General features: G+C 48.5%; 1 protein-coding gene across 4 annotated transcripts; it reads left to right on the forward strand.

Moving 5' to 3' along the window:
• Positions 1–1,585: 1,585 nt before the first annotated feature.
• On the forward strand, positions 1,586–22,391 carry LOC116956428 (polypeptide N-acetylgalactosaminyltransferase 18-like). Of its 4 annotated transcripts, none has more exons than XM_076054350.1 (12): positions 1,586–1,763; positions 6,661–6,885; positions 8,563–8,782; positions 10,294–10,460; positions 10,890–11,076; positions 12,667–12,864; positions 13,472–13,586; positions 14,898–15,083; positions 15,858–16,016; positions 16,450–16,545; positions 21,044–21,208; positions 21,502–22,391. In XM_076054350.1, exons 2-12 carry the CDS (start codon positions 6,666–6,668, stop codon positions 21,637–21,639), a joined length of 1,851 nt encoding a protein of 616 aa, XP_075910465.1. In that variant the 5' UTR covers positions 1,586–1,763; positions 6,661–6,665; the 3' UTR covers positions 21,640–22,391. The 4 variants fall into 4 exon arrangements, with proteins under 4 accessions (XP_075910465.1, XP_075910466.1, XP_075910464.1 ...); XM_076054351.1 differs by lacking the exon at positions 1,586–1,763 and adding an exon at positions 5,915–5,994; XM_076054349.1 differs by lacking the exon at positions 1,586–1,763 and adding an exon at positions 6,062–6,445.
• Positions 22,392–23,614: the final 1,223 nt, after the last annotated feature.

Raw genomic sequence — 23,614 nt, forward strand, 5'->3', positions numbered from 1 at the left:
CCGCGTCTTTTAAGCTGTGTGGGCGGAATTAACATATGAATTAGCATATTACCCAGCCCCACCTCCGGAGCGGATGAGGGGGGCGGCTGGGCACACAGAAAAAGAAAGAAGAATAGCCAAGGTGCGCTACTCTGTCCTGTGTTGCATTATAGCTATGCTATAAACTGGACTACTATACAATACAATATTATACCTTCCAATCTAAACTACCTGGTATAATATAATATCCATAGACAAACTTCACCTTTGAATTATACAATGCGTCACTATACACTACCCTATACTTTAGACTATACAATATTAGACTTGTAATATTACACTATGTCTTATTCTATCAACCCTACTGTATACCACACTGCTGTATATTCACTATAGAATTACGATTCTATATTGCCTTATGAATTATGTTAAACATTACAATGTTATACTATTTATTATTATTATTATACCACATGTTATAAACCATACCATTGACCGTCGTGTGAAAGGTATTAAGAGGCAGTGCCAGCGAATGGACTGCGGTCTGAAGGTCACCGTAAAATACAATCAATTAAGAACCGAAATGCTTTATTACATAATTCCAATGGATACTAAGCCAGAATCCATCCTCTCGGTTGAAATTGTCTCTGTGTTTTTATATGTGGATGGCCTCATGAACGAATCTCTCATGGTAGCCGGATGGCTTGCAGAGAACCTCTGTCTTTTGGAGAAGTCAATGTCATGTGAGTCCACTGAATTATAACAGTGATCTGCCATGGCTGAGGAGTTCGTCCTACCGTGTTTCAAGTCTGCTTTATGTTCACGGATGCGGTCCGAGATATGTCGTTTGGTTTCTCCAATGTAGCTGCTACCACAGAGGCAACTTAGTTTGTAAACGCCCGGCTACTGTATGTCTGGAACCACATATTTTACAGACGGAAGCAGATCACGGATTTTATGTACTGTGTTGAATCGGACCTGGATCTTGTGTTTATTCAGGATTTTGGAGATCTTTTTTGTGACCCCCGCAATGTAGGGTAAGGTGATGGTTTTGAATGGCTCCTCAAGAGGATCCTTCTTCATGACTGGAGTGATGGCTTTGCGGATTGTATAGTCGGAGTAACCATTAGCCTTAAGAGATTGGTGTACGTGATGATGACTGTGTTACAGTCGAAACGTCGTGAGAATTTTATTGTTTTATATAAATTTTATTATTTAATTGTTTCCCTTCAACGTGACTTTACCGAAAGAACCAAGAATATGCATCACTGCAGTCACGAAAGCTTTAAATCAAAAAGCAAACGTATTGTTTGTTGTAGTACATAGTTAGACAGATAACTTTAAGCTAAAATTGTCTTATGGTTGTTATTGTTTGACTTACTTCCCAATGAGATTTTTGCACACAGCATTGATATACGGTGCTTTTTCTGGCAGACTTTGCTGTTTTTTTCTGGATTTTTCTGTTGGCACATAGTCACTTTAATATGTTTCTTGTTCCTGTTTTTGTTTGTTGCGGTTGCACCCGAGTCAAGAGCCGAATGGCTCACAGGGCTATACTAAATAATTGAAACTGAAAAAACTGAAACTTTCGTTAGCAGTGGGCGTGAGCGGGCTCTTGCACGGCTGCGCCGAAATACCTTTACTGTCTTGCCTGGCAAGGGGACACGTCGAGTGGCATATAAAACACGTACACTCTACACAGCTCGACGGAGTTTTTCTGTTCAGTTCGTTTGTTTGTTCAAAATTTCAACCACGGACTGCCAAGCCGGGAGATCGACCTATCCGTAAGTAAACGAATTTTTTTTATAACCGTTTTTTGTTTTGCGCACCTCCTGTCAGCACGGTTGGTTATGTACGGTGCGAAAAAAGTTCAACATACACACAAACGACAACTGGTGCTGAAAATTAATTGACAATGACGTTTGAGTAACTCATATTAAGTAAACACATCGTTGTTAATAGGTTTGCTCTAAAGAAAGGCCATTGCCCGGAACGTCGCCTATTAGCTGTTTACTGTTTAGGCCATAGTATTGACGAACGCGCTGAATTTTGATTTAAAGCTTTCGTGACTGCAGGTATTCATATTCTTGGTTCTTTCGGTAAAGTCACGTAGAAGGGAAACAATAAAATAATAAAAATATTGAACAACAAAATTCTCACGACGTTTCGACCGCAACGCAAGCAATCATCATCAGGTGTGAAAACCACAGCAACATTTTTTGAAAAAAGTGGCGGGTTTTTTAACGTTAGCCCCACGGAGAGCGATTTGACAGTTTTTTCAGATGGACGAGTCCATCTATGTTCGGAAAAGAGGAGGGGGGAGACGAAAAATAATGGATGCGGTCTGAAATGCACCTTAAGCGTGATCTATCAATTAAGACCCGAAATGGTTTACCAAATCTTTCCAATGATTGCTAAGCCAGAATCCATCTTCTCGGTTGAAATTGTCTCTATGTTTGTATATGTGGATAGCCTCATGAACGAATCTCTCATGGTAGCCAGATGGTTTGCAAAGAACCTCTGTCTTGGAGAAGTCAATGTCATGTGAGCCTACTGAATTATAACAGTGATCTGCCACGGCCGAGGTGTTGGTCCTACCGTGTTTCAGGTCTGCTTTGTGTTCACGAATGCGGTCCGAGACATGTCGTTTGGTTTCTCCAATGTAACTACTACCACAGAGGCAACTTAGTTTGTAGACGCCAGGGTACTGTATATCTGGAATCACATCTTTTACAGACGGAACCAGATCACGGATTTTATGTAATGTGTTGAAACGGACCTGGATCTTGTGTTTATTCAAGATTTTGGAGATCTTTTTTGTGATCCCCTAAATGTAGGGTAAAGTGATGGTTTTGAAAGGCTCCTCAAGAGGGTCCTTCTTCATGGTTGGAGTGATAGCTTTACGGATTGTGTAGTTGGAATAACCATTAGCCTTAAGAGCTTGGTGTACGTGCTTGAGTTCACTGGCTATGTGTTCCTGGTTGGATATGCATTGGGCTCTATGGTGCAGAGTCTTGATGAGGGAATCCTTCTGGGATGGATGGTGGTGGGAATCCGGTTTCAGGTAAGCATCCGTATGGGTATCTTTCCTGTAGACAGAGTGGCTCATTGAACCATCAGGTCTCTTTTTTATTAGGACATCCAAAAAAGGTAGCTTGCCATCTTTTTCGACTTCCATGGTAAATCTGATGGCTGGGTGTATGGAATTGTTGTGGTCGAAGAATTGGTCTAGAGCAGGCCGACCATGTGGCCAGATGGCAACAGTGTCATCCACGTACCTCTTCCATAAGGTTGGGCGCAGAGTGGCAGTCTGGATGGCGTCAGTCTCAAATTTCTCCATGAAAATGTTGGCTACAACCGGAGATAGGGGAGAGTCCATTGGGGTGCCCTCAGTTTGTTTGTAGATACTTCCATTCCAAGTGAAGTATGTATTGGTTAAGCAGTGTCTCACCAGGGGGGGTACCTCAGTGATTAGTCCTTGATGAACCAAGCCTTCAATGATTGCGATGGTGTCAGGTACAGTAACTTTGGTGAATAAGGAACAAACTGTAAAATTGCTCTCCGTGGTGCTAACGTTAAAAATAACCGCCACTTTTTTCAAATTTTCTTGCTGTGGTTTTCACACCTGATGATGATTGCTTGTGTTGCAGTCGAAACGTCGTGAGAATTTTATTGTTTTATATTTTTTATTATTTTATTGTTTCCCTTCTACGTGACTTTACCGAAATAACCAAGAATATGAATCCCTGCAGTCACGAAAGCTTTCAATCAAACAGACCTCAGTGCCGTTTCGTATCGCGCTCCGTTTACCCGGAACGTCTCCTGATCGCTATAGCAGGTACAAGGCACACGAGGGACGGGTGCTGCCTTGCCATTTGGTGCTCACACCACTGCTTGGCGATGAGCGGTTCAGAGGCAGCCCCTCAATCTCGAACAGGAGTCGGTAACCTGCCACTCCACAGCTGCATTCTGGCTCCTTGGCTGGCCCGTTGTGGGCAGCCATTAAAATAAATAAATTAATCTTAAACATAATTTAACATAAAGATAATGTATTAAATATGGCGGGGAATGGGTCCCTATGGAATGTCTTGGTGAAAATGTACAACAGTCAAACTGTTTTGTTAAAGAATAACTAAATGGGGAAAAAAATATTAAATAGACACAGTTGATTTCATCACACATTTTTTAAAATGTAAGTCAGAGTGCGTGTTGCCGTCTGCTGTATTACCTGCTGCTGTTACCTGCTGCTGTTACCTGCTGCTGCGTTATCTGCTGCTGTATTACCTGCTGCTGCTTTACCTGCTGCTGCATTACCTGCTACTGTGTTACCTGCTGCTGTGTTGCCGTCTGCTGTGTTACCTGCTGCTGCTGTATTACCTGCTGCTGCGTTACCTGCTGCTGCATTACCTGCTGCTGTTACCTGCTGCTGCGTTACCTGCTGCTGCTTTACCTGCTGCTGTTACCTGCTGCGTTACCTGCTGCTGTTACCTGCTGCTGCGTTACCTGCTGCTGCGTTACCTGCTAGTTACCTGCTGCTGCGTTACCTGCTAGTTACCTGCTGCTGCGTTACCTGCTAGTTACCTGCTGCTGCGTTACCTGCTAGTTACCTGCTGCTGCGTTACCTGCTAGTTACCTGCTGCTGCGTTACCTGCTAGTTACCTGCTGCTGCGTTACCTGCTGCTGCTTTACCTGCTGCTGTATTACCTGCTGCTGTTACCTGCTGCGTTACCTGCTGCTGTTACCTGCTGCTGTGTTACCTGCTGCTGCTGTTACCTGCTGCTGCTGTTACCTGCTGCTGCTGTTACCTGCTGCTGCTTTACCTGCTGCTGTATTACCTGCTGCTGTTACCTGCTGCGTTACCTGCTGCTGTTACCTGCTGCTGCTGTTACCTGCTGCTGCTGTTACCTGCTGCTGCGTTACCTGCTGCTGCTGTTACCTGCTGCTGCGTTACCTGCTGCTGTTACCTGCTGCTGTTACCTGCTGCTGTTACATGCTGCGTTACCTGCTGCTGCTGCGTTACCTGCTGCTGTTACCTGCTGCTTTACCTGCTGCTGCATTACCTGCTACTGTGTTACCTGCTGCTGTGTTGCCGTCTGCTGTGTTACCTGCTGCTGCTGTATTACCTGCTGCTGCGTTACCTGCTGCTGCATTACCTGCTGCTGTTACCTGCTGCTGCGTTACCTGCTGCTGCTTTACCTGCTGCTGTTACCTGCTGCGTTACCTGCTGCTGTTACCTGCTGCTGCGTTACCTGCTGCTGCGTTACCTGCTAGTTACCTGCTGCTGCGTTACCTGCTAGTTACCTGCTGCTGCGTTACCTGCTAGTTACCTGCTGCTGCGTTACCTGCTAGTTACCTGCTGCTGCGTTACCTGCTAGTTACCTGCTGCTGCGTTACCTGCTAGTTACCTGCTGCTGCGTTACCTGCTGCTGCTTTACCTGCTGCTGTATTACCTGCTGCTGTTACCTGCTGCGTTACCTGCTGCTGTTACCTGCTGCTGTGTTACCTGCTGCTGCTGTTACCTGCTGCTGCTGTTACCTGCTGCTGCTGTTACCTGCTGCTGCTTTACCTGCTGCTGTATTACCTGCTGCTGTTACCTGCTGCGTTACCTGCTGCTGTTACCTGCTGCTGCTGTTACCTGCTGCTGCTGTTACCTGCTGCTGCGTTACCTGCTGCTGCTGTTACCTGCTGCTGCGTTACCTGCTGCTGTTACCTGCTGCTGTTACCTGCTGCTGTTACATGCTGCGTTACCTGCTGCTGCTGCGTTACCTGCTGCTGTTACCTGCTGCGTTACCTGCTACTGCTGTTACCTGCTGCTGCTGTTACCTGCTGCTGCTGCGTTACCTGCTGCTGCTGCTGCGTTACCTGCTGCTGCTGCTGCGTTACCTGCTGCTGCGTTACCTGCTGCTGCTGCTGCGTTACCTGCTGCTGCTGTTACCTGCTGCTGCGTCTGTGTGCGAGTGGCTCTGCGTTGTGATGCGGCTCTCGGCCTATTTTTTGGTCAAAGACAACAAAAACGTAACTGAAATAAAAGTGTCTCTTCCTCTTTGAGAGGTCACCGACCCCCCTGGAAAGCGTCGGTGTTGCTCTCTTAACGGTTCCTTCCATTTTTTCGAATCACACACTTTTAATATGAATCACTTTTAATATTCCTGCTTTTATCCATCCTACGGATGTGTCGAAATAGGGCCGTTTCATTCTCATCACTGCATCATCATCATCAGCAGCAGCAGGGCGTCTTCTTTTAGTGGCAACATTTTATCACTATCCACGTTGAACGCTTGAATGCAAGCGGCTCAAACGCCTTGTTGTTATTGTTGTTGTTGTGTTTCGGGTTCACTGAACGATAACCGCTGAACCGGGAACCATTTACAGCGAAGTTTTAATAACGAGCGCAGCGATTGGCGCGCCGTGGGAACGTACAAACCGCCTGGCGGCCGAGGTGACCGCGTGGTTCATTTGCCTTCAGGTACCATGCGGCGCTTATTGTTACACGTGCGGCAAAATCAAACACCGAGATCTCTCATGCGGTTAGCGGTAACGTGAATTAAGCGATGTTAACATTTTTTGCCCCGTTTTCCTATCGATCGTGACCTCACCACGGTATGGGTGGCGAGCCAGGATGCTCTCGACCCTTCCGTAATTATGAGGATGCATTACGTCTCGACATGTGATTTGTGACAGCGACGATGGCCGTGGCGAGGAAGTCCAGTATCCTGTGCTTCTTCCTCGTCTTCTCCTGCTTCGGGAACCTCCTGTGGATGCTGAGGGGTTTCAGGAGCACCACGGTTGTCATCAGATCGCAAGGGCCGGCCAGCACGTCTTCCGAGAAGACACTCCTACACAATCCCCTGGCTTTCGCTGAGCAACTTAACAACATTGAGGAGATGCTAAAAATGATTCTGGAAGGTGAGTTTCACTCAAATTTGTGTTTAGAGATGGCTGTTTTGACTGCTTTGTCAACATCCGAGCGAGTAGTTGTGCTATCTGCTTACACAGAGATTCGACTCGCACAGAGACTCATAGATGCACGTAGATACCCATAGACTCGAGCAGATACCCATACACTCACACAGAGACCCACAGACTCACGCAGAGGCCCATACATTTACACAGACACGCATAGATCCATATAGTGTTGGTGGTTTTGGTGCTGGTGATATGGTGGAGGTGGTGTTCATGCTGGTGTACCCGCCAGCCTCCCATCCCAACCTTGGGGTTTTGATATTTGACAGCACCAGGATCCCAAGGCAACCGGCATAGATGCTAAACTCCCCGAGAAGGTCCGTATCGCGATCGGCGTTCAGTTGTCTCTCGTCGTAGTCGGCAGTGTTGGCTTTCTTTGCCCAAACCTGGTGTGCAGTTCTCTGTGGTTGACCTTGCCCGGGCAACCCACAATGTCCAAAGCACCGGCGGGTGGGGGGGGATCTGCTGGCTCCCCATCTCCTTCCACGTAATTTTTGAATGAGGTTCACTTGTGTCTTGGTTTTTTTCCAGCAGCCCTTTTTTTCATTAATAGTGAGCCACCGTGGCTAGAAGATGTTACCTACGTCGCTTTGTATGCAGGAGGTCGTGGCTTCGATCCCGACTCTGAGTTTGCGGTGTCTCTCTCCCCGTGGTCACGTGGATTTGTCTCCGATGTTTCCCTCCACATTTAGAATCACGCGTTTAGAATATTTGGCTGATATAGATTTCCACGTAATAAGCTATCATTTGTGAAAGTCAGGTATCTTCTGAAAAATAGCTACACAGCTCAGTGGGCCTTGCCTGGTATATATAAATATAAATAAGTTTAGTAACTGTCCCACCAAGGTCGTATTTCCTCCTTTTCGCCATACAGAAGATGGCATCAAGTGCACCATTGGCACTGTCATTGAGATGAAACCGAGACTGAAACTAAACAGTTTTTATTTATTTTTATTTACCAGGTTAAGGCCCCACTGAGCTATGTAGCTCTTTTCCAGAAGCGACCAATGAAGTGGCGGCTCATCATCATCATCATGTGGAAATGTATAGCAGCAGACAAATATTCTAAATGCAAGACGTTGATTCTCGACATGGAGAGGAAAAAAATTGGAGGACCCGGATAAAAATCTACGTGCGACCACGGGGTGCGAGAGAGAGAGAGATGCAAACCCCAAAGGTACAGGCGTCAGGGTCGGGATCGAACCCACGACTTCGTGTAGAACAGGCGAGGTAGTGAACATCTCCCAGCCACCGCAGCACCCAGACTATCGCTGGGCCCTGGCTTTGGTCTTAGCCGCCGCCGCTTTCGGCAAGAACCCCGGCGCTGCCATGACGGTTGAGGTCGGAGTCTCGGGAGCGCCCTCCAGGGTCACCGAGACCGAGAGCTCGCGTGGCGACACCATCGTCCGCGTACATGACACAGCGATGCGAAAGAGCGGCAGCGCGCTCGTGTAGCCAGAGGATGAATAGCATTGGGGGAAGTGTACAGACCCTCCCCCCCCTGCCCCCCCCGTTAACCAGGCGTGTGAGGTGCGCCGACCTGGTCGCCCCGGGGGGACGCACATAGAGACTGCGTGCTCGTGAGCTGCGCGTCATCCCGACCCCCAACCACCCTTTCAGATGGCGCTAAGCCCGAGGAGCCATCTGAGAAGGGCCCGGTGTGTAAGGGGAGCCAGTGGGTACCCGACCCCGAGATGCAGCTCTTCAAGGAGTGGGGCAAGGAGCTCCCGGCCCGGCAGAAGCGCGCGGCGTGCGCCCGCTTCCTCACCTACGGCTACAACGCCTACCTGAGCGACCGGCTGCCCCTCGACCGCGACGTGCCCGACAACCGCCCTCCCGGGTACGCCACTCGGAGTCACACTCTCGCTCAGCGTCACCACCACCATCATGATCATCATCAGTTTAACACCTATGTTTTTGCGACCAATATCATCCATAATATAGGATTGTTTGGGTTAGATCGCGTAAGTATAAATGCGTCATTAAACCCCCCATCACTCGACACAGCCACTTAGTAAGGTTTGTCACATAAACAGAACATGCCAATTCGTTACTATTACAGCACACCAGTGTGTTGGAAAGTAAACCCACAACATTTACAATCTGAGCACGATGTTTTGCGAATAATTACAACTAGCTTCATCAGGCGACAGCCAGCTCGTTGTAATTACTGGCGAAAAGTCGTGCTCAGATTGTAAATGTTGTGGAATTGCTCTCCAACACACCGGTGTGCTGTACTAGTGACAAATTGTCATGTTCTGTTTACGTGACAAAACTTACTAATTGGCTGTGTCGGGTGGTGGCGGGTTAACGACACATTTATATGATCATCATCACCACCACCACCATCATTATTGTATCATCACTGTAATCAGCATAGTCATCATCATCATTACCATCGGCATCATCATCATCACCATCGTCATCATCAACAGCCCTCTTGCGTACACCACTTGGAGTCCACAATCACTCCGCATCATCATCACTCCCATAATTATCATCATGAACCCCCCCCCCCTCCCCGAATGCGCCACCTACAGTCACACTCACTCACTCATCATCATCACAATCACCATCGTCATGATCATCACCATCGTCATGATCATCACCATCAACATCACCATCATCCTCATCATAGCGATCACCAGCTGAGCGTGAGCCTACCTTAGCTCTGTCTGTCTCCTTTCCTCCTGCCTGATGAACATCGGTCTGCCTGTCCCTCTCTCAGTCTGTCCACCCATTCACCGATCTGTCTATCTATCTGTCCATGCATTCGTCTTTAAGGGAGAGGCACAATAACTCTCGTGAAGCTGATCCGATATGAACAAAACTTGAGTATCAAGTTGTGTTGATACTCTTCGGAACTCGCCCTGTTGAAAACCAGTCCCGCTAAACCACTTGTATGCACCAACCAGACCAAAACATGCCAGCCCCATAAGTTCATAACCATCATTATTGATGATCAACCACGGTCTATCCATTGCTGGAAGAGAGGCCTCTGCACGCCATGCGGTTCATGGGGGATCATTTGACCATACTTCCCCTCTCCCGCACTACTGCCCCTCCCAAGTTGCTATTACGAGACACACCCCAAAACTTTTGATTTCAAACACAGTGGGGGAAAAAAAGTGCATCTCATAATCCTTAGATAAGGTACTCATAGGCGACGTGTGGGGCTATTTGACCATACTTCACCACGTGGGTCGCAGGAGGGGTTACTGGACCATACGTCACCACGTGGGTCGCTGGAGGGGTTACTGGACCATACGTCACCACGTGGGTCACTGGAGGGGTTACTCGCCCATACTTCACCACGTGGGTCGCTTCCTCTCTCCCGCCTCCCCCCCCCAGCTGCAGCTCCAAGCGGTACCCGTCGGAGCTGCCGGCCCTGAGCCTGGTGCTGATCTTCTACAACGAGGCCGTCTCCATCCTGCTGCGTGCCGTCACCTCCGCCGTGCGCAACACGCCGCACCACCTCCTCAAGGAGATCATCCTCGTCGACGACCGCAGCGGCCACCGTGAGAGCTACAAGGCAAAAAAAACAACATTTTAAAGGACATACTTTGTATGTTATCATGTATGTATGTTGAACTTCTTTCGCACCGTACGTAGCCAACAGTGGCTAATCGGAGGTTTGGGGGGACAGTAAATTAAACACAAACAGCAGTTCTAAAGAAATTCGTTTTCAATTTAGCATAGAAGTGTATAGTAGTGTAGAGTATAGTAGTGTATAGTATGTATGCTGAACTTTTTTTTCACCATACATAGCCAACCGTGCTTAGTCAAAGGTGCGGAGGTCATCAGCACGAGGTCGGCATACACAGACCACGTGGCGGACTGACACACACAACCCTTCACACAGCTGTGGGATGCTCACGGCTGCAGCTACACTTACTCATGATTTATGATGATAAATACAGACAACAATGAATGGTGCCCTTCACCAGGAGACCTGCAGCAACAATTCAATGCTCAGATCGAGGAGCTGGACAGCAGGTACCCGGAGGTGTCTCTCCGCATCATCCGGCATGCTGCCCGCAGGGGGCTGAGCGCGGCCCGGGTCACCGGCGTCCAGGCGGCCTCGGGGCCCGTGGTGGCCGTCATGGACGCCCACGTGGAGTTCCCCGTCGGATGGTGAGTCCCAAACTCTCTCCGACTGGTGAGTCTGCTGGGCCATGACGCTTTGCACCGCGAGTTCAATAGATCATAGTAACCAACACTGGGCCATACTGGAGGGTGGGTGGGGTGGGTGGGGTGAGTGGGGTGGGTGGGTAGAGGGTGGAGAGGCGCGATGATGTCACAGTGCGACGCACCCAGCTCAAAGGGCTGTGGATTGCGGGTGACTTCATCACGCAGACGTACAGCAGTGACGTCACCACCGTGCCAGCCAACCAGGCACCTGTTATAATATGAAACCCCACCGTTATAACGCGGAAGGCACTAGTTATAACGTGGAATGTGCACTTTTATAACGCAGTTTCTCAGCAGTCGTCAACGAACTACTTTCTTGAGCTGTGTAGCTGAGTAGTACAGTTATACAGTACGCGGAGTATACAATAACACGGCGGTGTACCCTCAGTTATGTCCCGGCATTCTTTCTGTGTGTTCGTTGTCGTAGTGACATCGTATCTCACCAAACGTGATCTTCGCATTATTTATGGGGAAATTGTTATTGCTCAAACGTGTGTTTCGCTTGATGCAGCCACTTTTCAGGAAGGCATCTAATGTGGTAAACGAGGACTTACCGTCATATGTTTATTACCGATGTGTGAGCTGGCCTGGTAGCGTTGAGGTCAGAGACACTGGACCGGCACCAATGAAACCCTGGGTTCCAATCTGGATTGTGACTGCCTTTTATGAATATGGATGATAATGGGCCAGGGAAGTGGATATCACAGAAGTACCGCCGAGATCCCTTCAAGTGACCCTTTGCTTCAAACACCATAGAGGGCAGCATTTTGCCACCCATTGGTCTCTGTGCTTCTATAGGTCTCTATGTGAGCCTGTATAACGCTGTGTGAGTGTATGGGTCTCTGTGTGAGTATGTGGGTATCTGTGTTAGTCTACAGGTTTCTGTGTGAGTTTATGAGTCTCTGTGTGAGTTAATGGCTCTCTATGTAAGTCTATGGATCTATCTGCGAGTCTATTGGTCTATGTGTGAGTATATAGGTCTCTGTGTGAATCTATAGCTCTTGACTGTGAGTCTATGCGTATCTATGTGAGTCTATGGGTCTCTATGTGAGTCTATGGGTTTATGTGTGGGTTCTGTTTGTTTATAGGTTTCTTTGTGAGTCATTGGTATACAGTAAAACCTTGGATTGCGAGCATAATTCGTTCCGGAAACGTGATTGTAATCCAAAGCACTCGTTTATCAAAGCACTCGTATATCAGTTGTGATCACGTGACGCTCGGCAGACGAAGCGTGTACGTACTACTCGTATTGCACGACCTCGCTCGTTTATCAAATTAATATTTATTTAACATTTTTGCTCGTCTTGCAAAACACTCGCAGACCAAGTTACTCTCTGTCCAAGGTTTTACTGTATGTGGACAAACCATTATCTCACTGCACTTAAGAACCTGGTTTAATCACGGACACACTCAAATCCGATTAACCCAGGATCTAAGTATTCACAACACAATCTTTCATGAGCCATTTGGTCACCTCTGATGACAGTAAATATTTGAAAATAAATAATTCGCGTTGTTCAATTCGCTAACCAGGGCCGAGCCGATCCTGGCACGGATCCAGGAGGACCGGCGCGTCGTGGTCTCCACGGTGTTCGACAACACGCACTACGACACGCTCGAGGTCCACCGCTACCAGTCGCAGGCGCAGACGTTCACCTGGCAGCTGTGGTGCACCTACATGGTGCCCCCCCTCGAATGGATCAACAGAAACGACCCCACGGCCCCCATCAGGTACTTATCCTGAAGGCTGCCAAATGTGTAGCCCCGCCCACATTTGCGCAGCCATGCCCACGTTCGCCTAACCACGTCCACCTTTGCGTAACCCTGCCCAGGTTTGCGCAGGCAGTGCTCGTATATACCAATAAATGAACTAAACTCAACTTTTAATTTTACCGGTAAGGCCTACTGAGCTGTAGAGCTCGTTTTCAGAAGCGACCTGGTCACAAATGATAGGTCAATGAAGTGGCTTAGCACGTGGAAATTTATAGCAGCCAAATACTCTAAACACATGTTTCTAAATGTGAAATGGAAAACCGAAGGATCTCGAAAAAAATACATGCGACCACGGGGAGAACATGCAAACTCCAAATAGAAATCCATCAGGATCGGAATCAAACCCACGACCTCCTCCATACCAGGCGTGGTAGTTAGCATCTCGTCACTGTGGTGAGATGTTAACTGCAGTCAGACTGAACTGCGTTGCAGGCTTCCTCTCCTTATGCCGGTGTCAATGACAGCCCGTTGGCCTCAGATGGTGAGTCTTTGCTCGCAAAGCCCTACTTGAGATATTTCTGTGATTATTTGTCATCCAGCTTACTCACCCCCCTCTCGCTTCCAGGAGCCCGATTGTGATGGGCTGTATGGCGGCCAGCAAGAGTTACTTGGAGGAGATCGGGTTTCTGGATGAAGGCATGCAGGTGTACGGAGGGGAGAACGTGGAGCTGGGCCTCAGGGTGAGGATGCTAAGGCACAAAGACAAATACATTATCGGCCCTTATAGATTATTATACCAAACTTTTTTTAGCAGGTGTAATAATCGTCTCCGACACGGGTTAACTTCAGTTGTATTCTTAAGTTGCAGTACAGCACGTGTCTCCCTCTCTTTCCTTCGCGGCCTGCTTCTCTCTTCTTCGGGACGCGGCTCACGCTTGCCTCGTGGCACTCCCTCTCTCTCCGCCCCACCGCTGGCTAACCGCGTGTCGGAGAGAGGAGAGGATCAGCTGGTGGAGCCGGCCACGTGGCTGATGGTGGGAGCACAGGCGGTGACGACGTTCATACCCAGGCTCTTCACACCGACAACCCAGAGTCCTCTCCTGCTTCTGCTTATATCCCTCTCGGCGGGGCTAAGCCCCGCCTCTAGCCACGCCCCTCTCGGAACCTTCCAGAGGGCTCTCGAGGCTTCCCGCTAGCTCTGCCCATTTACCTTACATCCAGATGGGAACCCCCGTACTGATTGGATGTGAGACAACATAGCACGTATCTGCAATAACCCCCCCGGTCGTCCTGTAGGTTGCGCACTCTCATTACACGGGTAAGGCCCACTGAGCTATTTAGCTCTTTTTAAAAAGCAACTTGGCTATCACAAATGATAGCTGAATGAAGCAGCATATCACGTGAAAATGTATAGCAGCCAAAAACTCTGAATGTCTGACTTTGATTCTAAATGTGAACGGAAAAACTGGAGGGTCCAGAGAACAATCCACGCGACCACCGGGAGAGATAGACGCAAACGCTAAATATACAGGCATCAGGGTTGGGGTCGAACCTATGCCCTCCTGTATACCAGGCAAGGTAGCTAACAATATCGCCACCGTGGCGCAGGGTGGCACGCTGGTAACACTCGTACCTCACAGCAAGACAAGCCTGGGTTTGATTCCTGCCTCGGGTGCCTTCTTTGTGGAAGGTATCAGGTCTCGCCCTGTTCCGTTTGGGCTTCATCTGGGTTCTCAGGTTCCTCCCATAGCTTAAAAAACATATAATGTAACAGGCATTGGCCGCAACATCGGAATGTGGAATAATTACCTGAAAATTACTCAATCGAGATCACACAGCAGCAGCAACAACATTGCCCCCACTGCTGCAAAAAACTAACGGGACCCTCCTGAAGAAAATAGTCTTGAAGCTCTCCTGGGCGACTGCAGAAAAATGGAGGATCTGTGTACGCCAACCCCAACTGGCTGCCCTGTTCCGAGTGGCCGATCACAGTGCCTGGGCTATTGGTGACCAGCCCCTACTCTCCGCCCCCCCCACCCCCGTGTATCCAGGTGTGGCAGTGCGGGGGCCGCGTGGAGGTGCTGCCCTGCTCACGCTTGGCTCACATCGAGCGCTACTTCAAGCCGTATGCCCTGGACCTGAGCGTCCACATGCGCAGGAATGCGCTGCGTGTGGCCGAGATCTGGATGGACGACTACAAGAGAAACGTCTACATGGCCTGGAACGTGCCCATGAACGTGCGCGATGCAGGGCACCCTCTGTGATTCACGTGTATCAAACTCATGCATATTCATGTGGATGTGATGCATATTCATGTGGATGTGATGCATATTCATGTTGACGTGATGCATATGCATGTATACATGATGCATATTCACGTAAGGGCACGCACTCGGGCATGGTGGGTCGTCAAGGTCTGTAAAGTTACCAGATGGGCCCATTGTGTTCTACGTGATACAAGACATGAGACACAATGCCATGCGTCTCGTTCGGCCAACTCAGCGAGACGCCACATTCCGGAGGTGGCCGCGTGTGGCCCGCGCTGAGTCTGGAGTGCTGAGCCCCTGGGTGGAACCCAGCCAAACCATTTGCCCCATTTTGTGTTCACGCATTCATTCCCATAGCCCAAGTCAATTGCGATACTGCTGCTGCTGGGTGTGATCCCAATTGAGTAATTTGCGGGGTGATTTTTCAAAATTGGCAACTTGTTTTCACAGTGACGTCAGCACGCAATGGCTTTCCTCATTTTGAACGAGCAGATGGCGCATATTAAGTGGTATTTAATGGAGCATACCCTACAGTGTTAACCTGTGCCACCTGCCGGAGATGAACCACGAAACTGTGCAACGAGCGGTGGGCCCACAGCTTCACCATCCCGATTACCTCTCAATGAACATGGAACGTTGGGCCAACTTTGGTGCAACGTTTCCAACCAAATGTTAATGTTTGCTAGCATTGACCCAACGTTCACCGGGTGTATAACTCTTGTCTCGTTGGTGGTGCCACACTAGGGCTCTGGGATAGACATCGGCGACATCTCAGAGCGTGTGGCTCTGCGCAAGCGGCTCAACTGCAAAAGCTTCGCGTGGTACCTGGAGAACGTGCTGCCCTCACTACCACGGCACGACGACATCGTGCAGTACGGCATAGTGAGTATCCAGTATGGAGTGGTGAGTATCCAGTACGATGTGGTGAGTACTCAGTATGGTATGGTGCATATCCAGCATGGTGTGGCGCATATCCGATGCCCCTTTTCCACTGGCATATCCAAGCCATGCCGGGATCGAGCCAGCCCAGCACAGCTCAGGAGGCACCAGTGTGGTTTTTCCACTGCAGAAGCTGGAGCTGTTCCACGGACGTCGAGAAATGTAGTGGCACAATTAAGTCCCTGAAGAAGCTCCCTCACGCGGAGAGAAACGTCTGACATCATGCCGAGCAACACAGTGGAACAACCCAAAAACACATCAGACAGCTATGCAGCAGCACAGCCGCGAAAACTTACAAAGTGGTCTTAAGTTTCACCGATGCTGTAATGACAGAGGCTCTAAAGCACTCGCGTGTAATAATTTGAAAATGTACATCGTTACAATTTTCTTATTTCAGATGACCAACAACAAAAAAGAAAGCCTCTGTCTGGACAAAGGAGACCCAAAGGATAAATTTCCCATTTTGTACCCATGCCATGGATACACCCCCCAGGTACTGTGTTGTATTGAACGCCTGGCCAATGAATGTGTGATGTTGCCCGTGGTGTAATGGTGGGGAGCAGCAGTGAGGTAGGTTAGCATGCTGCGCATTGAACCTGGCATTCCGAATTGGATTCCTGCTCACAGCCACCACCAGTGACGATTATCTTTACTGGTCTTGAGGCACCCCTAGGTCTACTCAGCCTCAAATGAGTAACTAATGTGTGTGTAAACATCACCACTGGGGAGATAAAGGTGGTTGGGCGTGGTGGTCGCCATCCACGACCTTATGTGCCGTAACGGCCTTCATAGGTGCTTGCTAAGAACACTTGCGCCAACAGTCTCTTAAAGCTATAGGGGTGTCTTTGTGGTGTAATGGTGAGCACACCAGACTTGCAAGAAAGGTTGCCAGTTCTGTTATGAAGTGAAATCCCATTTGAGTAGTTTGCAGGTAATTTTCCACCATTGCTAAGCTTTTAAGCTATGGGAGGAGGAATCCGGAAAACCTGAAGGAAACCAAGAGCAGGGGGAGAGAGAACATACAAAACTTCACACAGAGAGGCAACTTCAATTGAACAAACATTTACACACAAACAAGTTGATGAAGTACCGTGTCTAAGCCGGAGGATGAGAGGCAAGCCTTAATGTGCAGCAGCACACGTGTGATGTCACCGGCTGCAGGAAACGCCAGTGCTTTGTCGTCTCGCTTCCTAACTACTGCGCCTATCTGCTGTGTTTCTCTAGTTAGGCAGCTTCATCGGCATCATGAGGCAGCTCCATCACCATCATGAGGCAGCTCCATGGCCATTGTCAGACAGCTCCATGGCCATGCCATTTTGAGGCAACTCCATCGCTATTGCCAGGCAGCTCCATTGTTTTTGTCGGGCAGCCCGACGCCATCAACAACAATATCTTTACTAGGGGTTGTTAGGGGGCGCCTGTGGTGCCCCTCACAACCATTTACGGCCTTCGGCCAGGAATGTCACGAAAAACATTGCACACGAACGACGCATTCACGCAAGCACCAGATGCTCCGTTTTGAAGTTTTAAAATGAAACATTTTGAATTGTATTATATTTTGAATTAGATAATTTTATTTCTTCATTAAAAGCTTATATCACTTTACATCTGGAATACTTAAATGAAAACGACATTTCGTGTGAATTTCCTCTCGTCGTTAAGTAGATGGCCTTGCTGGGGGTTTGGTTCGATGCGGACTTTCACCCGCCCCTCTATAGCCCCGCCAAGCGTTGGTTGGCTGCTTGGTCCCGGTCACGTGACGCACTTCAACCAATCTGTGCCACGGTAGTCACAGAATGACAGAATGATAGAATCACAGACCTGGGTGTTCATATATTAGGATTTCTGGGATACCTACCCATGGTCAACTATTCTTGTGCCACCTTATTATGGTTGATATCTATTTTTATCTCAAGAGATGTCTATCATTGATGTGTAAATCAATGGGCATACTATGTTGGCTGCCCTACATGCAATGTGGGTGGGGCCAATGTAAGATTATGTCCCAACTTGTTTGCCCATGTCCTCTTTTCCTCACGTGCATCCCCCCTTATTAACCTATCTACCCCTCACGCAATCAATCTCATACCACCTATCATTCACAATACCAGCTTTATTAACTTTCAACCAATTAGCCTCACTTACAAGAACAAATCCACCTAGAAAATCTAATCACTATTCCCAAACAACATACTCCTATCCTTAATGACTCTCATCCCATCCTGGGAATGAATGCCTTTCTCATTAATGCCAGATCTGCAGAAAGACATGCATTATCATTATCAGACACAACGGAGGGGCTGAAACCCCAAATTGCCTGCATGACAGAGACCTGGTTACATGAATCATCTTCTCCAGATGTAGGTAACATACTTTCCCCTGGTTATAAAGTTCTCAATGTGAATAAAATTGCAAAACTTGGTGGTGGTGTAGCTCTCATCTTTCAAGATAATTTGCACTGCACGTTTAGGCCTCCTATTTATTTTAAATCATCAGAATATCTATCTGCTCATTGCTCTTTTCAAAACATTGCTCCTTTCAGCTGTCTATTCTTTATTCTCCCCCTCGTTCAGATTCTGATTGGTTGGATGACATGTTTGAGCTGAGCATACCCCCGTCACTCGAGTCCCCTATCTCCCTTATACTGGGCCGACTCTCCTCATGACAAGTTAGCCTGCCAGTTCATAGACAATATGCTTAGCCTAGGCTATATTGAAGCTGTCAATCGCCCAACCTATGGATCTGGACAAATCTAAATTTTGGACATGATTCAGGTCGACTGGTCGGATGATTTCCTGATTTAATTTCAGCTTCTCATCAAAGCTAGTTTACATCCCAATTATCCTAAAATATAAATCATTCTTATTATACCTCAATGATGAACCACCTGACACCATTTATGCAGGAGGAACTGTGGACTGTTTGCTCCACAATTCAGCTTGCCGAATTAGTAAACCTGCATAACGTTTCACTTATCAAAGCTCTTGACCCAGCGGCTCCAAAAAAAATAGATTTGCTCTAAGCGTCGATGGTAAAGTATGAAAAGCGGGAGGGTGTAAATCAGGGTATTACTATACCTTGATATTTCGGGACAAGCAGGACTTTACTACCATCTTCGCTTGTTTGTCAGATATCGACAGTTGAATGTCTGACAAGCAGATACAACTCAATCCAGACAAATTGGAATATTTGCTGGTAGGGTAGGAGTCTAAACTTTTTGACCTGAGGCTCTTGGCAGTGTCTTTAACTGTCTATGGAATGGCATCCCAACTGGCAAATATGACGAAGAGACTTGGCTTGGTGTGAGATAATTCACTGTCGTTTATGCCCCAGATAAATCAAGTAGTAAAAACCTGTGTGTTCCACTTACGGACAACAAAAGGTTAAACCATTCCTTTCAGACAGCGATTGCACTATGGGACTGAATGCCCTTGCAACATCTGTTCTCGACTATAGAAATGCCCTGTGTACGAGAGTCTTCCATGGTGTCGAGTTAGACTACTCCAGGGCATCTGGAACGCCTCTGTGCGACGATTTACTGACTCGTCATTCTTGTCAAGACCCAATCTCCCAAACCTTACTGGACCTCCACCACTTGCTTCCAATTGAGCTCCGTGCACGATTAAAATTGTTGTGCTTAATTCACGATGCATTATTTCAGCATTTGCCTCAATAATTGATGCTTTTAGGCTTTTTCTGTCCTTGGCCCTCAGATTTAGAATGCTCTCTGCCTGAAGAACTGCGCCTGATCGCTGATATTATCCCATTTAGAACAAAAAAACACTTTTTTACCTAGGAAATATCAGATAAACTAAAGATGTATCTTCATATTTTCTGTACAATCCTCTGAAGCCCTTCGTTGGGTCTTCCGCGCCTTAAAAAGCATAAATACAATAGATTCGATTATCCACAATAATTACGGCGAGCACGGCCGCAGATAAAAAATTGCGGATAATCCCAAAATATCAAATTTTCGCGGATCTATATGCCAAAAAGCACTAATATAGGTTTAAATTATGTTTAAGTTAAATAAAAATTTAGTTTGTTAATGAAGACTCCGCCCACTAAGTGTTTAGAGCCACGCCAATCAAAATCAATCAAACTCTGCCCACTGTTGTAAATATGTTCAATTACTGTACTGTATAGGCGATCACGTGGATTTCGGATTAACTGGCGCAAATATTTGCTGGGTTTAGACACATGACTTGTAATACATATTTCCAAGAATAACAATGTATAACTGTTCTTCGATTTGCGCTTAAGGGGAAATCCATGAGTTTTCAATTTCTGTCAAAATGTCACGCGAATAATTGAGTGTCTACTGTAATAATAAAACTCCAACCCAAGTGCTTCTCGCTGTGAGACACGAGTGTCACCGCTACGCCACCCTGCTACCCAATCTGTCAGGGGCGGCCCTAGATGAGCTGCCAGCAACTGGCGCCCTAGGGCGAACCATGCAATCGGCTCCCCCACCCCTAAAGTCCAAGGGCAGATCTAGGCTGAGGTTGTTTTGTAAGCTGGGACACGTTTTGCTCCTATTTTCTGTTTAATGTTTTCTAAGCGTATTTTTTTCGACAGAAGCATAATTATTCGGGTTGTCTGTCTGTCCGTTTGCCCAACTAGTGTTTCTGAGATCAGATGAAATAGAGATACGAATTTTCAGAATAGATTTGTAAACGACAGCTAGATCATATTTCAGTTCAATTTAAGGTATTTATATTTGCAGTAAATATTTTACTATATAAATTCTCATACATTTTTAGAAATGAATTATAATTCATATTCCCTCTGTACGTGCACGGGAAGTGAAATAATGACATCTCCATTCGTTTATTTGTTTTTTTATGAGTTTTTTTTTACTAGAATTTGGCACCCCACTTACTTGGTGCTCTCGGCGACCGCCTAGTTCGCCTACATAGACGGGCCGCCCTTGCAATCTGTACGTGTCTGCGCGTGTCTGTGTGTCTCCTTGTGTTTGTTGTATTGAGCAGCTGGCAATGAGAACCTCCGATAACCGGATTATGATCGGGCTGAACATGGACTTGGTGAGCCCCGGAGCTGTGTGTCTGGGGGTGTCAACATCGGGAGTCGAGCCTGCGTTTGTGGACTGTCAGCTGTCCGGTCAGGAGGCCAGCAGCAGGGTGCTTCACTTTGAGGTGACGGACTTGACAGTAACCACGTGGGTTTTTAAGTCACCAAAATACGTTTCATTAGGAATTGATTTAGCAATGCTGATCAGATTTGGTTCATTACAAACCCTCTTTCGTTGATCTGCCTCTCCACCTGAAGACTTTTATTTTACTAAAGTGTGCAGGGACACAGACATATGGAAGGAGCTGTATTGCCTGATTATCTATTGTGTTAGTTACCACAACAATGCTGATGATTATTTAGTTGCTGATGGAAGACCCGCTTCAAGATTCAATGTTTGTTTACTGTGCGGCTGCAGAACGGAGAACTGAGGCTCCAGGAAGGAGGAAAGTGCCTGGAGGTGAAAGAGAATGCTCAGAAAAGCTATGGCCTGGAGCTCGTGCTGGTGCCCTGTTCCGGGCAGAAGTGGCGTTTGGCGTACTTCCGCAAATCGTAGACCCAATACATGTCGATGACACCACTACCACCTTCTTGTTACGCTGTGCCAGATTCCACAGCTGCTGGGGCAGTAGAGACCAGTGACTCGTGAGACCAATAGAAAGGCCGTTCGTATATTCCAATGATTATTGCAATAGTATTCGAGAGGCTCCCCACGATATTTTAGGAGCAAAATGACTTTCTGATATTTGAAATTCATGAACCCTAAAAGCCAGGGAGAGAGTTTTATGGAAGGGAATAAAAACACGTTTTAATTTTATTTCAGGGACTCTCTAGTCCTTGCTGTCCAATTTGACTGAGAAATTAATATGTTTCTAAAAAGGAAAACCTACAAAGCCATGAGGTTTCTCAAGCACTCAACCAAAAATTTTACAGCCAGAATTCGGGGGCTAGGCCACGCACTAACGTATTACTGGGACTGTGACGCCCACCATTGAAGCAACTCGCCACTGGTTCCGAGGTCTGCACAGCAAGCCAGCAGAAGGTGTTGGGTGAATCAATCACCGGGCGTTTACAAGTGTCTCCATTGCAGTGGAGGCCACACGCGTGCATTGACACGCAGGAGACCATATTGGTGGAGGTGCGTCACGCGTGGTGCTCTGCGTTGTTTAAATCCGTCTTATCAGTTGATGTAAAGAGACGTTTAGTGTAAATAGTCATTTACGAAATGAAAAATGCTGTAAAATCATCTCTGTTTCACATTTCCATCTCATCGCGCTGTGTTATGAAATGTAAAGGGCTCGTTGTGAAGAGAGCGGTCACTGTACGTTTCTCGTGGGGCTCGTGGAACAACAAGATCACCACCACCAACAACAGCCTCTATTCGCCACTAAGTGATGAACTCACCACGGCGCCTGTTCCGGGCTACATGTACTTTGAGGCCACGTGAAGTATCAAAGGCTCGCGACAGGAGGTCGCTGGACAGACTCAGGTGCCATGAGTTGACTCGGATAAGTGGCCGATGCACCAGCTGTACCCCCTATTGCGCCAACTAGCTGTATTTTATCCGCCTGACGCTCCCCTCGTTGCTGTGAGCGTTGCTCCTCTGCCCTCCGTTGTTGTTGGAGGGTTACGGCCTTTAACTGCCCAGTAGCGTCCTTCACGAGCCTCCCCTATAGAGGCCGACCTTGACACCGCTGGTACCAGTCATTGGAAAATCCTCTCAGGTCCACATCCTGTACCACATTAGTCCATCTCTTTTTCAGCCCATGTCACGCCCATTTAGCCTCCTCTATCCAGCCAAACAATAGCTGCTTGGGCATGCGGCGGCTGGGCATGCGGCGGCTGGGCATGCGGCGGCTGGGCATGCGGCGGCTGGGCATGCGGCGGCTGGGCATGCGGCGGCTGGGCATGCGGCGGCTGGGCATGCGGCGGCTGGGCATGCGGCGGCTGGGCATGCGGCGGCTGGGCATGCGGCGGCTGGGCATGCGGCGGCTGGGCATGCGGCGGCTGGGCATGCGGCGGCTGGGCATGCGGCGGCTGGGCATGCGGCGGCTGGGCATGCGGCGGCTGGGCATGCGGCGGCTGGGCATGCGGCGGCTGGGCATGCGGCGGCTGGGCATGCGGCGGCTGGGCATGCGGCGGCTGGGCATGCGGCGGCTGGGCATGCGGCGGCTGGGCATGCGGCGGCTGGGCATGCGGCGGCTGGGCATGCGGCGGCTGGGCATGCGGCGGCTGGGCATGCGGCGGCTGGGCATGCGGCGGCTGGGCATGCGGCGGCTGGGCATGCGGCGGCTGGGCATGCGGCGGCTGGGCATGCGGCGGCTGGGCATGCGGCGGCTGGGCATGCGGCGGCTGGGCATGCGGCGGCTGGGCATGCGGCGGCTGGGCATGCGGCGGCTGGGCATGCGGCGGCTGGGCATGCGGCGGCTGGGCATGCGGCGGCTGGGCATGCGGGCTACATAACCCAGCCAACGTAACCCTAATTCGCCAGAGGAGTTCACCAATGGGACTTTGTCCATATCTTTCCAGGA

Source organism: Petromyzon marinus, chromosome 65 (genome assembly GCF_048934315.1).
Source record: "Petromyzon marinus isolate PM22_M1 ecotype Great Lakes invasive population chromosome 65, UKy_Petmar_22M1.pri1.0, whole genome shotgun sequence".
In the NCBI taxonomy this organism is placed as follows: Eukaryota; Metazoa; Chordata; class Hyperoartia; order Petromyzontiformes; family Petromyzontidae; genus Petromyzon; species Petromyzon marinus.

Bases quoted from the DNA above. Each gene is read 5' to 3' on its own strand.
- LOC116956428 (XM_076054350.1), top strand. From the start codon at position 6,666: ATGGCCGTGGCGAGGAAGTCCAGTATCCTGTGCTTCTTCCTCGTCTTC. The intron at 10,461-10,889 runs GTGAGAGCTACA...GCCCTTCACCAG, and splicing joins CGACGACCGCAGCGGCCACC to GAGACCTGCAGCAACAATTC. The intron at 13,587-14,897 runs GTGAGGATGCTA...CCGTGTATCCAG, and splicing joins ACGTGGAGCTGGGCCTCAGG to GTGTGGCAGTGCGGGGGCCG.